The 14,997-nt window shown below is 49.0% G+C and overlaps 1 protein-coding gene across 1 annotated transcript in view; it reads left to right on the top strand.

The window, feature by feature from the left end:
* Positions 1-902: 902 nt before the first annotated feature.
* Positions 903-14,997, top strand: part of TRUB2 (TruB pseudouridine (psi) synthase family member 2) — a gene marked incomplete at its 5' end in the record, with an annotated part of 22,811 nt that continues 8,716 nt past the window's right edge. The window contains 4 exons of the mRNA XM_015414928.1: positions 903-977; positions 3,409-3,470; positions 6,759-6,840; positions 7,338-7,410. Of these exons, the coding sequence (XP_015270414.1) occupies positions 903-977; positions 3,409-3,470; positions 6,759-6,840; positions 7,338-7,410 (292 nt within the window). The remainder of the gene's footprint in view (positions 978-3,408; positions 3,471-6,758; positions 6,841-7,337; positions 7,411-14,997) is intronic.

Below are 14,997 nucleotides of genomic sequence, written 5' to 3'. Positions count from 1 at the left end.
TAACAAATCTGATGTATAAATAAATGATGATTGTGGTCACATGTGCGAGATAAAGTGGGTGGTGGGTGGGAGTGAGGCTGCAGAATAACATAAAAATAGAACTGATTGATTCATAGTGCTGTAACGGCTTCGTCTAATTCTGCAGCTGCGACGGACTTCATCATCTCCATTTTTTCCTGCACCATTACTAGGCGTAGCATTTACTCTTGATCTGAGTGATTTTGTGACGGGAACTACAGTACCTTCTTCACAGTCTTCATTCTTTTTATTATCTGCCTGCAGTCTGGCCAGTTGCCTTGTAAAATGCTTTCTGTTAATACCATTCTCACTTAGCATTGCCATGCTTTTCCCAAAACTTGAATCCGAGTAATGCTGGTTATTTTTCTGCAGCGCTCTCATGGAATGCCTTGTAATATGTTCACATTCTTTGTCTGACGCAAATCGGTCTGCTTTCCTTTCAAGGTCGGCTGCGGGGCGCTTCCCAGATGTTGTTGTCTGATTGCGCCCTTTAAATCCACCTGGCATTCATGCCTATGGTGGGTCTAATTGTGCATATGACCACGCCCGATGTATAAATGATGTATACTTTGTAGATGTTTTCTGCTTCTGTGTCTCCGCAACACACTGCCCTGCTTATACATGATATTACTGGATTTCTGCCAGTTCTTGATCTATTATGTGGTGTTTAACACAGTGGTGGAACAAATGACGTTACCTTGTTGGTTTGTAGTCCCATTTTCTGTTGCTTTCAGAGAAACGAAGACATGCTTACCTGCTGCGTACTTACCTGGGAATAAGCCTCATTGATTCAGTGGAACTCATTTCCAAATAAACATGCGTAGGATCAGCCAGCAGGCTACGATTTTTGTGTATGACAGACTCTGTTCTGGTTTCCTATACAGTTTCTGGACCAGTGTTCACCCACTTGAAAACTGGAGCAGGGCACCGGCTGGATACAAAATCATCTGGGGTGTTTGGTAAGTCAAAGATTGCCCTCGCTATTTTTTGCCTTATGGTCTCTTTCCTCGTTTATCTTTTTGGTGGCACACTGGAAGAAGCGGTGGCTGTTGAGAAGGAGCATGGAGACCTGGAGGTAGCACTGGGTGAGACGGATCAATGGTGTGTGTGTGTGTGTGTGTCACAATAAGTATAAGCTTGTGTGGTATAGCGGTTAGGGTGTCAGGCTGAGATCTGGGAGAACCAGGTTTGAATCCCCACTCTGCCACGGATGCTTGCTGGGTGACCTTGGGCCAGTCACGCTCTCTCAGCCTAACCTACCTCACAGGGTCATTGTGAGGGTAAATGGAGGAGATGAGAATGACATAAGCTGATTTGGGTCCCTGATTTGGCAGGATGTAAACAGAGCAAACAAAATGACGACCTACTTGTTGAAACACACTGCAGTTTGATTCTGCCATGACACTATAGAGAACGACTTACTCAGAGATGCCGACTGAGTCCCACAATTGGAACTCCCATCCCCCCCCCAATGTATATTAGTAACTGCGTCAGCCCAATTCGGATGGGGCCAAGCACCATTTGTGCAACCTGAAATGGAGCAGATATTTGCATCTTTGGGGGCGCACCCTTGTGGCCTTTCTCAAGGAGACCACCATAAACCACGTCCTGCATCTACCTGGGTCTGCTGCTGCTTTAATCTTGAGCGGGGAAGCTGGTGCTGTTTGCGTTTTGGCTCAGGGATACTCAGCATGACAAGGTTTGAGAAGCCAGCATGCTGTGGGGGGCAGGCAGTGGGCCGTGGCTGCTGCTTTGTCCTCTGCTTCCCGTACATAGGAACATAAGAGAAGCCAATGTTGGATCAGGCCAGTGGCCCATCTAGTCCAACACTCTGTCACACAGTGACCAAACATACCAAGTGCCATCAGGAGGTCCAGCAGTGGGGCCAGGACACTAGAAGCCCTCCCACTGTTGCCCCCCCCCCCGGCACCAAGAATACAAAGCATCACTTGCCCCAGACCGAGAGTTCCTATCTATACCTTGTGGCTAATAGCCACGGATGGACCTCTGCTCCATATGCTTAGCCAATTCCCTCTTGAAGCCGTCCATGCTTGTAGCTGCCACCACCTCCTATGGCCGTGAATTCACTCTTTGGGTGAAGACGTACTTCCTTTTATCTGTTCTAACCCGACTGCTCAGCAATTTCGTGGAGTGCCCACGAGTTCTTGTAGTGTGAGAAAGGGAGAAAAGTACTTCTTTCTCAACCTGCTCCATCCCACGCATAATCTTACAAACCTCAATCATGTCACCCCTCAGCTGTCATTTCTCCAAGCTAAAGAGCCCCAAGCGCTTCAACCTTTCTTCATAGGAAAGTGTTCCAACCCTTTTATCATTCTAGTTGCCCTTTTCTGCATTTTTTCCAATGCTATAATATCCTTATAATACCCGTGACATTTGGCAGATAAAAGGAAGTACTTCTTCACCCAATGAGTGATTAACACACGGAATTCATGGCCACAGGTGGCGGCCAGTGTTCCCTTTAAGCTGAGTTAGTGTGAGCCAGCTCACAGTTTTTTAGCCTCTGGCTCACACATTTTTGTCTTCGCTCAGGAAGGAGGGCTCCAGAGCAAACTAATCTATGCAGTAGCCAGATTGCTCGCTCACCACTTTAATGCCAGTCGCTCACCAAGCAGAATTTTTGCTCACAAGACTCCACAGCTTAGAGGGAACATTGGTGGCGGCGGCGGCGGCTACAAGCATGGACAGCTTCAAGAGGGAATTGGATAAGCATATGGAGCAGAGGTCCATCAGTGGCTATTGGCCACAAGGTATACATAGGAACTCTCAGGCTGGGGCAAGTGATGCATTGTATTCTTGGTGCTTGGGGGGGGAGGGCAACAGTGGGAGGGCTCCTAGTGTCCTGGCCCCACTGCTGGACCTCCTGATATCACCTGGTATTTTTGGCCACTGTGTGACAGAGTGTTGGACTAGATGGGCCATTGGCCTGATCCAGCATTGGTTTCTCTTATGTTCTTATTTCTCCGTGGGGTATAAACATTGTATTTAACGGCTTCTTCCTAAAGTCTCCCCCCCCCTCGGGCCGCCATTTAAGGATGCACCCAAGTCCTGCTGCCTCAGGTTCCCCAGACAAAACCTGTCTTGACTGGAAAGGAGGCTGCAGCTCAGTAATACAGCATCTGCTGGGCACGCAGAAGTTCCCAGGTTCAGTCTCAGGTTTAGAAAGTTGTAGGTGACATTAGAGACCTTTAGCTGAACTCCCAGAGAGCTGTTGCCGGTCTGACTGTCCTCGGGAAGACCGTGCAGGCAGCGGGTGTGTGGTTAACCTTCATCTGCCAGAATCTCCTAGGATCTGCAGTCAGCAAATCCGACTCCTTCACTCTGCCAGCTGAATCGTTTCTCCCCGCCACCCCTTCATTTTCTCTCTCTCAGTGCTTGGTGTGGGTCGTGGAAACCAGCTGCTTGACGAGGTGCGCGATGCCCATCTCAGCAGGGTAAGTATTTTATGTTCATATTTACTATACGTAAAAGTGGCTGGCCTCGTTCTGATCATGAAAGCGATGAAGCCAGGTCATCCACAGATAAAACAGGCATCTCTGTTGGGGGGGGGGGGGGGGGAGCTCCCCAGCTATGCAGGAAAAAATGGCTTTGACTTAACCAAAAGAAAGGGCAAGAAGAGTGTGGCGAAACGGGGACCCGCCCTCAGTCCTGGGAGACTGAGGTGCCGTCCTGTGGCTCGCAAGCCCCTGTTTTGGCCTCCCACCCTGCCTGGTGGGGCTATTTCTCTCCGTTACACGCTGCCACCACTCACTGAATCGACACCACCTTCCTAGAGGGACAGTGGGACCCCTCTGGCTGATTTCCCCACCTTGGGAAGAGGGTACCTTGATCTTTGGGCACCCCCTGGAGAGTTGGCAACCCATCAGATTTGGGGGCGTTGTTCCCTGGCCTCCCTTTGTCCCTGGTAACGTGCAGAGCAGGGAGGACTGTGTGGTTAAGGCACACCAGGTTTTTTAAACTCGAAAAGGAAGATTTATTTATACAGGTCAGGCATGAAAATAAACACAGGCACTTCAACATAACCTGGGCACAGAAATTAAACAGGATCGAAACGCAGTTCTTCTGCCCCTACACACACCCTCTCTACCTCTGTAGTGGGTTGTGGCCTCAGGCCAGGATTTGCTTTCCCCCTCCTCGTTGTTGGAGTGGAAACCGCAGCCCTTCCCTGGACTGGTTACCAGCACCGTTACCCTCCTTGCTGTCCACCACGGTTTATAGTGGCCTGGACTGACCACGGAGTCTGAGGTTACAGGAGCCCCCACCTGTACACCTGCTGGAAACTGCCCTCCACGCTGAAAACCAGGCTAAGACCAGGCGGAGACTGACTCCCCCCCCCCTCAGGAGCCAAAACCTTTATCTCCTTGGCCCCGCCCCTGGGCTGTGTCCATCTTTTCCCACTCTTTTCCCTCAAGGCTGCTGGGAAGTGTAGGCAGGGAGGTACGGCAGCTCCATTGTTCCCTATGGAGTACTTTCCCCCTTGTAAGGACTACCAGGATAGCATCCATTTTAGGTACTGCTGCCTCTGCCTGGCAGCCATTTCGTCACAAAGGGCATTAAGATCAGCAGATAAGAACCTTCTAGTGGTTCCCGGCCCCAAAGGTATCCGGCTGGCCTTTTCAGCCCTGGCCCCCAGCCTGGTGGAACCCTCTGCCGAATGACTTCGGTGCCCTGTCTGACTTATTAAAGTTTCCCGGGGCATGTAAGGCAGAGCTGTTCCACCAGGCCTTTGGTTGAGGCCAGCAACGGTTCCTTACATCTGCCCGGCACCCTCCCCCAAAACTGTATGCTAGATATGCCATCTTGTTCTTAAAAGGTTTTCAAATATTTATGTTTGAATGTTTTTAATATTGGGTTTTTATGGTTCAAGTTGGTTTTATAATGTATTGAATTATTTTGTTGTGAACCGCCCTGAGCCCAGCATAAGCGGGGAAGGGTGGTCAAGAAAACTAGTGAAATAAACGGATTAATTAAAGGGGGGGGGGGAAGCTACCCACAACCAGTGTTCCCTCTAAGCTGTTAGTGTGAGATAGCTCACCATTTTTTAGCCTCCGGCTCACAGATTTTTGTCTCCGCTCAGGAAGGACGGCTCCAGAGCGAACTAATGGATGCAGCAGCCAAATTGCTTGCTCACAACTTCAATGCCAGTAGCTCACAAAGTAGAATTTTTGTTCACAAGACTCCACAGCTTAGGGGGAGCATTGGAGGGGGGATACCTCAGGGGGATAGAATGCCATAGAGTCCACCTTCCAAAGACGCCATTTTCTCCATTGGGATCTCTGTTTTCTGGAGATCATTTGTAAGTTCCGGGAGATCTCCAGGCCCCACCTGGAGGCTGGCGACCCTAAACAACCCTACACTAAACTACATTTTGAGGGTAAGAGATTTTCCTGGACCTAAGTTAGGGATGCCAGCTTCCAGGTGGAGCCTGGAGATCTCCCAGTATTACTGCTCATCTCCAGACTACAGAGATCAGTTCCCCCTGGAGGAAGTGGCAGCTTTGGAGGGTGGGTTTTATGGCATTGTAGAAGGAGGAGGAGGGGGTGGGGATTGGATTTATACCCCGCCCTTCACTTGGAGTCTCAGAGTGGCTTACAAACTCCTTTCCCTTCCCCTCCCCACGACAGACACCCTGTGAGGTAGGTGGGGCTGAGAGAGCTCTGACAGAACAGCTCTTATCAGAACTATGGCTTGCCCAAGGTCATCCAGCAGCTGCAGGTGGAGGAGTGGGGAATCAAACCCGGTTCTCCCAGATTAGAGTCCGCGCACTTAAACACTACACCAAACTGGCTCTCTTTATCCCACTGAGTTCCCTCGTAGGGTTGCCAGGGCCCCCCTCCCCGTCCACTGGGGGGGGATGGGGGAGTAGGGTTGCCAGCTCCAGACTGGGAAACTCTTGGAGCTGTGGGGATGGAACCTGGGGGGGGGGGGTTTACAGGGACCTCAGAGGGTATAATGCCATAGAGTCCACCCTCCAAAACATCCATTTTCTGCAGGGAAACTGATCTCTGGAGATGAACTGTAATTCCAGGGGACCCCCAGGTCCCACCTGGAGGCTGGCATCCCTGGCTCCCTGTCCTCACCAGGCTCCACTCCGAAACTCCCAAATCTCCAGGAGTTTTCCAACCTGGAGCTGGCAACCCTCTGGGACCTTCAATCGGGGCTGTTCTTACTTTAGGAACCACCTTAAGTAGGTCCCTGGAAAGGCTGCATGGGCATTTTCTTAAATAAATAAAAATCTGGGATCAAGAAGAGTGAAGGTTTTGTGGGTTTTTTTTTTAAACAGGTCATATTTCTACACTACTTCAAATCCAAATTGATGGTCTGTATTGACGTGATATGTTAACTGCTTTTTCTAATCGCAAAAAAAAAAGAGTTTAAGTTTAAAAAGGATTGAGTTAAAATGAGAGACGTTAAGGGAATGCCTTTCTTAATGCTGTTCTTTTTATGGGTGTTTGTGAATGAAGACGGCCCGCCCCTTTTGCAGAAAATTAGATCACCTTTCAGTCTCCACCCTGGCCATTCTACGAGGCAACAGTCTCCAAATGTCTTAGTTGTCTCCTACTGAGTCCCAGCTTGTTACAGAAACTTTTGAGCAAAGTACCTTGTCAAATATTTTGGTCTGGTTGCACTATCTTTGCATGCAATGATTGGGACGTATACTAGAATTAGAACCTAAAGGAATAATCTTGCTTTTAATGCATGGTTTTTCTCCTTTTCAAAAGACCTACACAGTTCGTGGCCTGTTTGGCAAAGCGACTGATGACTTCTCGGATACAGGCAAACTGATAGAGAAGACAACATTCGGTAAGTAAGTGTGTGTGTTGGCCAGTTTGTGTAGTGGTTAAGTGCACATACTCTAATCTGGGAGAACCGGGTTTGATTCCACACTCCTCCACTTGCAGCTGCTGGATGACCTTGGGCAAGCCACAGTTCTCTCAGAAAGCTGTTCTCTCAAGAGCAGTTCTCCAAAGGACTCTCTCAGCCCCACCTACCTCACAGGGTATCTGTCCTGAGGAGGGGAAGGGAAAGGAATTGTAAGCCACTCTGAGGCTTCTTCGGGTAGTAAAGGGTGGGGTATAAATCCAAACTCCTCCTCCTGCACCTCCTCCTCCTTCTTCTATATCATATTACAGCCCTGGGTTTCTTTCTTACTCTCCTGTGCATGGATGTCATCTTCAGGCCATTTAGATTTTGTCAGGAAATAGCAGCAGGTTGCTAGTCTGTTTTTAGGGTTTTTTTTTTAAAGGTCCTGAGTGAAGGACTGAGTTATTAGCAGCCTTTTGTCCTTTTCTTGCCTACAGATCACATCACCGGGGAGAAGTTGGAGCGAATTCTATCTGTTATCCAAGGATCCAATCACAAAGCTCTCTTGCAGTAGGTATCCGATCAGGCACCCCAATTTGTTTTCCATACCACAGAAGTGCCAGTGGCTTCACTGTAAGAACGATGCTTCTTAGGGGGCTACATATGGATTTCACAGCAGAGCCAACAGCAGCTCCACCAGACAGTTTGTAGATGCAGAAACTGGCGGGGGAGGGGCCCTAAAGCCACATCTGCCCGGCTGCCATGGTGGCAAACAGGAAAGGGACAGTGGGTATCTTGGTGGCACAAACGTCACGTCGTACATGTGATACAAAGTCCTTGTGTTGTCCCCCAGCAGTCATAATGTGTAGATGGAGCCTCATTTGACTTTTGTGCTGGTACTTCAGGACCAGGGATGGAAGGGAGAGGATGGTGGAAAGGAAAATGGGTACGCTGAGTCAACCACATCTCTTGGACTAACACACAGCTCTTGTCCTGAAGGGGTTTTTTTTTAAGGGGGGGGGAAAGCTGCAGGATTTGAAGTATTCGAGTGCCTGTGATATTGGGCTTTTCCTTGCTTTGGAGTTTCTGTTCCATGTGTGTTTTGCTCCTTCTAGTGGTCGATTTGATATTACATCGCTTTGTGTCCGGCATAAAAACCTATGGGTTTTTATGCCGGACACAAAGCGATGTAATATCAAATCGATCACTAGAGGGAGTAAAACACATATGGAACTGACCTCCCCCTCCCCAAGCAACAGAAATACACAAGTGAGGGAAATGAGAATGCAGAAAACACCATTGTATGGTGTCTATATCAGCAGTAGCTGTTTAATTCTGGTACGACATCATATAATAATAACTGTACCCGCATTGCAGTTACTGTCTGTTGATAGCATTTGCAACATTCCTGTTCTTATAACAAGGTAGGTGGCCTGAAGCCTGTCTATTGCAGTCTTCTAGGCGTGTGCAAAGTCTTCTAGGCGTGTGCATGCAATACCACATATCTCTGTGCACACATTGCTAAGGAACAGTTGCATCCCACCCCATGAGTGGGGGATAAACAGTGCTGAGGCAGAAGACGAGGCTTTGGAGAACTATATTTTCTGCTCCCAAGTTCCCTTGGGAAGAGGTGAGGTAAAAATGCATAACCGGTGGATGCTGTTCACTTCAATGGCAGGACGTAATGGGGGTGCGCTTGGGAGCACCATGGATAGAAGCCAGATCAGTTCCTTTTCTCCCTCTCAGCATCAGGGCTAAGGGGTGGGTTTTTAGTTCCCTCTGGGCTGTATAATAATAATCTGCTTGGCTCCACAAAGCTCAGCTGAGCCTGCTGTGATCTGCATAGTTTATCCTGGGTTCTGTTTCTTGGTCACAGCAAAGTGTGGTACTGGGATCTTCATCTAGGGTGTGATGAGGGTGCAGGGACCAGTTTGTTCACAGTCCTCCAAATCCTAGTTTGGACTGGGGGTGTGTGTTGCCTGAACTGAGCCTTTGGGCAGCACTTGAAGCAGTTGATAAAATCATGCCTTGTAGTCAAGACTTGGTGGAAATAGGCAAGAGGTAGAGAGTTGTGGAGCTGGGTTAGGATTGTCAGGCAGCACTGAGGGAGCGAACAAGAGGAGGTTAAGTGTGTTTGTGGGAAGAGGCCAAGAGAAGGCACAGGCAAAGTTTGGTGTAGTGGTTAAGAGTGCGGACTCTAATCTGGGAGAACCAGGTTTGATTCCCCACTCCTCCACATGCAGCTGCTGGTGTGACCTTGGGTCAGTCATAAGTTCTTTCAGAGCTGTTCTCTCAGGAGCAGTTCTTGAAAGAGCTCTCTCAGCCCCACCTACCTCACAGGGTGTCTGTTGTGGGAAGGGAAAGGGATTGTAAGCTGCTCTGAGACTCCTTCGGGTAGCGAAGGGCGGGTTATAAATCCAACCTCTTCTTCTTCTGCAACATTAGAGGACTTCCTAATACAGAGAGGGAGGAGTGGGGGGAACAAGGCAAATGCTGTCTGACATTAACTTATTTAAAACTAGGAAGAAGTCCCATTGCGGAGACAAATGCAACGAGCTCTAGCTGGGCTGCCGCCTGCCAGCCCACCCCTCGGGAGAAGGGGCGGCGGCGGCCTCGTCCGTGGGGCGCAGTGGCGGGTAGAGCATAGCTGTTCCGCTGCCACCTGCATCCCAGCTCCTGCCACCGGGGTCAGAGAGGAGACAACGACGGCTGTCTGCGGAGGGGCGGCCTCTTGCCGCAGCAGCAGTCGCCGCCCTGTGTGGGCTCTTGTGCCTCTTCTCTGCCTCTCCCAGTGGGCCTGCTCACCCTCCGTCCACCAGAGCACCCGTCCCCTCGGCTGGCTCAAAGCACAGTGAGCCAGAGATGACGCCGGCCGGCTCGGCGCCTCTGTGGGCGGGACGGAGGCAAGGGAGCCAGCCAATGCAGCCAGGGGATCCTTCAGACTGGCAGGTGCAAGAGCGAAAGGCTGCGGGAGCGTGTGCAGGAGGGACACCAAAACTCTTTTACATATAAGGAGAGATACTTACACGCTGGATCTCTGAACCGACGCTTCCAAGGCAGTTCCCAAGAATGTCAAAATATAATGCGCAACAAATAAAGCCTACATAAAACTAAGACAGCCGGAGCCAAGTCACTAGAATCACAGCAGTTATACTAAAGAAAAAGCTGCCTCGGAAAACCAGCTTCAAGAATCATGAAAATAGCAGTGAAAAGCATATAAGCATGTCCAGCCAGAGTAGCAGAAGCAACCAGAAAAGAGCAGAAGGAAGAACACTTTTTAACAATCTGACAATTCCTGAGCCCTTGGAGTCCTAACCTGGCACCAGAAGGACATAAAGTTTGGCACTGGGCCAAGGTGTGGGTGTGGAGGGAAGCTTTCCGATCGCAAAGGGCCACAACAGAGAAAGTTCTGTCCTTAGCAGGCCCTTCCCCTGAAAATCCTTAGCAGGCCCTTCCTTCCCCTTCCTCTGAAAATCGAGGTACCAGCAGAGCCTCCAATCAAGATCCTTGTCAGGCAGGTTTGGGTGGGAGTCGAGGGTCCTTTCGCAAGACGGGAGGGGAGGCCCGAGGGGCCTTGGAGGACAAGCCGTCTGGCCCAGAGAGGTGAAGAAGTCTGAAAATAAAGGCCTAGAGGCTTTTGAAGGAGATGCAGAGCATGATGAGAAGGGGGGTGAGAGGGAGAACGCAGTCCGGTGGAGGCATTCTGGACTGGTTGGAGGGAGGAAATTATAGATCTGAGGAAGGGGTAGAATACAGAGGCACTGGCTTGAAATATTTGGCTGCTGAGGGCTGTGACGTAGGTTAGGGAGGCAGGGTTCGAAGGGGGTTTGAGCCATTTTGGGCATACTGTTCACCAGTCAGGAGAGCTAGGAACACAGTTCAAAGATGACAGCCGAAACCAGCGGGCTGCAGTTCATGCCGGATCAGTTACGCAATGGGTTTATCGGAGTTAGCAGAGCTTAGTGGCCAAGAGGCTGGACTACAAATCAGAAATTGCCCATGCTGTGGGTTCACGAAGTGGCGTTAGGCAAGTTGTTATTCCCTCAGCCTTTTGTCTGTGACAGTGAGATAATACTGACCTGCTTTGCAGGGCGGTTGTAAGATTCCAACAAGATAATGCATCTGGAACACTGTTAACGCCCACAAAAACATAGATGCAATGTGCTCATTGTTACTGCTAAATAGGTACTTTGTTCAGTGTTTCATTGTAATAGTGAACAACAATGTTCCCTCTAAGCGCTGCAGTGTTGTGAGCAGAAATTCTACCTCGTGAGCGAAAAAAGCTAGTGGCATTACAGTTGTGAGTGAGTCTACATTTAACTATCATGTAAATTAGTTTTTTTTAATTGCTTCCATAACCTTGTAAAAATCTCAGAATAAATTATTTTAGACTACATTTAAACTTATATTTTAAGAATAATATAAACATTATAAGAGAAAGCAGAATTAAGTCAAATTTCACCCACCCTTTCCCACTGTTGTATTGATAGACCTGGCCTCCAGAAAACAAGTCTACCCACCCCAGTCCACTATATTGGTAGATCTGGCCTCAGACCATCGTTCTGTGCTGAGCCTTGGAAAACATACCAGCACTGGGGGGGGGGACCTCTTGTAGTCTACTTTGGGTTTTTTTTAGTGAAATATGACAAACCAGCATTACAAGTCAAGTATAATAGAGGAGGAACAATTACTGTCAGAACCCTGCCTAACCTAACAAACAGGAAGTTGCTTAAATGTTATCAACCTGCCCAAACTACTTATTTATTCAAGTATTTATATCCCACTTTCCCCTGTGACTCAAGGCAGCTTACAAATCATACTGAAAGGCATAATAAGGGTTTGGAAAAAAAATGTTTTTTTTCCAGCTCTGTTGTAGCCTTTGGGGACCATTTTATAGTCAGTGGCCCCATAGGCTATAATAGAGAGTCGATCTAGGGGTATCTGGAGCTGGGGGCGGGCCCGTAGCTAACATGGGGCCCACGGGGCCTGGCCCCCTAGTGTTTCTTCTGGGCCCCCTCGCTCCCAGGCCGCCCCCAAAGTGCTCCAACTTACCACCTGCACTGTACTTCCATTTAATTAGCTGGTGGGACCCCCGAGGCCCCCTCCCCCCAAAATCCCTAGCTACGGGGCTGGCTGGGGGGGGCCCTGTTTTTTGAGGTACAGGCACCAGCAGCTATGCTGCAAATTTGGTGCCTCTCCTCAAAAGCCTCCCCGTGTTTCAAAAAGATTGGGTCAGGGGGTCCAATTCTATGGGCCCCAGACGGAGGTGCCCCAGTCCTCCACTGTTTCCAATGGAGGAAAAAAATGCCTTGGGAACAAAGAGCAGAAATTCCTGAGTAGCCTGTTAAAATGCTGTGCGCCAGCACCAATGTTCCCTCTAAGCTGTGGAGTCTTGTGAGCAAAAATTCTACTTTGTGAGCTCCTGGCATCAAAGTCATGAGCACGTGATTTGGCTGCTGCATAAATTAGTTGGCTCTGGAGCCATCCCTTCCTGAGCTAAGACAAAAATGTGTGAGCCGGAGGCTAAAAAAAGAGCAGAAATTCCTGAGTAGCCTGTTAAAATGCTGTGCGCCAGCACCCCCCAGCACAGCTTAGAGGGATCTATGGACTGTAGTTATGTGTGAAATAGGTTCTGTTTCAGTAGTTATGCTTGTTTTTGCTTTAGTTTCTTTAAAACTTTGCTGTGGGACATGGTGCTCATCTATACAGAGAGTTGAAATCTATTGTGTTTGTCTGTATAGCCCTGTGGTTAGTCAATAAAGACTACTGGGAGACAATATGGTATAGAACCAAGACTTCCTCACTTCCAGATCTTCCTCCCTGCCACAGTAATTTCTGCTGTTATATCGTAGAACCAAGACTTTCTCACTTCCAGATCTTCCTCCACAGCAATGTTCCCTCTAAGCCATGGAGTCCTGTGAGCAAAAATTCCACTTTGTGAGCGACTGGCATCAAAGTTGTGAGCGAGCGACTTGGCTACTGCATAAATTAGGTTACTCTGGAGCCCTCCTTCATGAGCTAAGACAAAAATGTGTGAGCCGGAGGCTAAAAAACTGAGCTAGCTCACACTAACTCAGCTTAGAGGGAACACCGCTCCACAGTGCCGCGTGCTTTGGGAGTGGCTGTAGCTATTCACTGAGGCACTCTGCACGTGCTCTCCTTTATCTTTCTCCTTTAGCCTCTGTAGGGCACACCCTGCCCCGAGACTCTTGTTGGTGCCTCCCCTAGTCAGGCAAATGATCATGGCATTTAAGGGCCCCATTGTGAGGTGAGCAGGAACCCTGGGGGTGGGGCGGGGCATCCGGACTCCTGCCATCCTCTTCACCCCACCTCTGTCTCCTTCTCTCCCCCAGGCCGCCTCCACCCCCCTGCTTCCTCCCACTGCGTCGTTATGGCCCACCCAGAGAGTCAGAGGAGCCAGACAGCTCCCAGCCGCTCTGTTTCTCCAAGAGTCCTGCCAACCCCCGGAATTGGACTGTGGCACGATCTATGGGCAGTGACTATCAGCAGCCGGAGTGGCGAGTGTGGCTGATCTGCCTGTCTCTGCTCGGGCTTCTGTTGTGGTGTGTACTGCGCCCAGAGACCGAAATTGATCAGTACATAGAGGCTGTGCTGGAAGGGAAGCTCGAGGAATATGAAGCTCAGACACCCCCTTCTGAACAGGAAAAACCTTGACAGGAGACCCTGGTAGGAACCTTGTGCCTGAGTACTGGAGAAGATTCTGGATTTCCTGTCCAATTGGGTGCTTGGAAACGCTTGTAAGGGAGAGGGGACCGCAGAAGGTGGTGTGTCTTCAGTGTACTGTGTAGCAAAAGAAACCCGGCCCTGTTGGGAAGAAGCACAGTGCGTTCTTTTCCAAACAAAGGGAACTGTATCCCGAGTCTGCAATTCATGTGAACTCCGTCCCTCCCTTTTGCAGCAATGGTTATGTGTCCTAAATACCATGCAGGTCAGCCATGCATTTTGCCAATCACTGTATGTGAGATAAAGTTAAACTAAGTTGGCAGATCAAAAGTCTTGGCTGCTTGTATTTTGCCAGTAATTTAAAGGAAGATTAATTTAAATAACTTACTTCAGCTTAGTCCCACACTAGTGGGTCATTGATAAGAATAGTATGTTTCTTGTAGGTGTGAAATCCTGACAGTATGCATTACAAGACAGATGAACCTCTTTAAATTTCAGGTTTTGCTGTTTATGACTCTGGTTGCAAAAACTGTAAAGACAAATAAATAAATTCCAGGTTGTTCTTGCCAAATCCTGCAAAAACTGTAAAGACAAATAAATAAATAAATTCCAGGTGGTTCTTGCCAAATCTCCGGCTCCCAATGGAAATCTGTCCTGAAAGGACCCAGATTAGAAAAATAGTAACAGCTTCCTCTCCACTTGCTCTCATATAAAACAATGGGGAGGGCTGATTTTAATATCTAAAGGGGTGCCCAACCGTCCCCTGCCTTATCGCTCCATGGTCTGTCACCCAAGGCCCTTTCCTCTAGAACTCAGCTTGGAGGAAAAGAGTCCATGTGCTCAATTGGATGTTAAAATTAGATCCTATCTCCTGCTTTCTAACTGAATGGGGCAGATGTGTGAACGAAGGAAGTTTGTAGTCGCTGCCAATGCTACTAACTTGGCCCTAAGACGGTCCTGGGATCCAAGATCACTGCAGACGGTGACTGCAGCCATGAAATTAAAAGATGCCTGCTCCTTGGGAGGAAAGCTGTGGCAAACCTAGACAGCATAATAAAAAGTAGGGACATCACCCTGCCAACAAAAGTCCGTAAGGTCAAAGCAATGGTATTCCCAGTAGTAATGTGTTGCTGCAAGAATCATAGAATCATAGAATGTTAGAGTTGGAAGGGACCTTGTAGGTCATCTGGTCCAACCCCCTGCACTCTTCAGGAGCGTAGCTGAAAGATAGCCCTACATACCTACAACATACCCGAAAGATGGTTGTCCAGCCTCCGCTTGAAAACGTCCAGTGAAGGAGCATCCACCACCTCCCAAGGCAAGTCTGTTCCACTGCTCAACCACTCTTGGACCGTAAGGAAGGTCGAGCGCCGAAGAATAGATGCTTTCGAATTATGGTCCCTTGGACTGCCAGGAGATCAAATCAGTCAATCCTAAAGGAAATCAACCCTGACTGTTCCCTGGAAGGCCAGA

Source organism: Gekko japonicus, unplaced genomic scaffold, assembly GCF_001447785.1.
Source record: "Gekko japonicus isolate JY-2015 unplaced genomic scaffold, Gekko_japonicus_V1.1 scaffold3077, whole genome shotgun sequence".
Taxonomy (NCBI): domain Eukaryota; kingdom Metazoa; phylum Chordata; class Lepidosauria; order Squamata; family Gekkonidae; genus Gekko; species Gekko japonicus.
The sequence above is the reverse complement of the archived record's forward strand: the minus strand, read 5'-3'. Positions and strand labels throughout refer to the sequence as shown.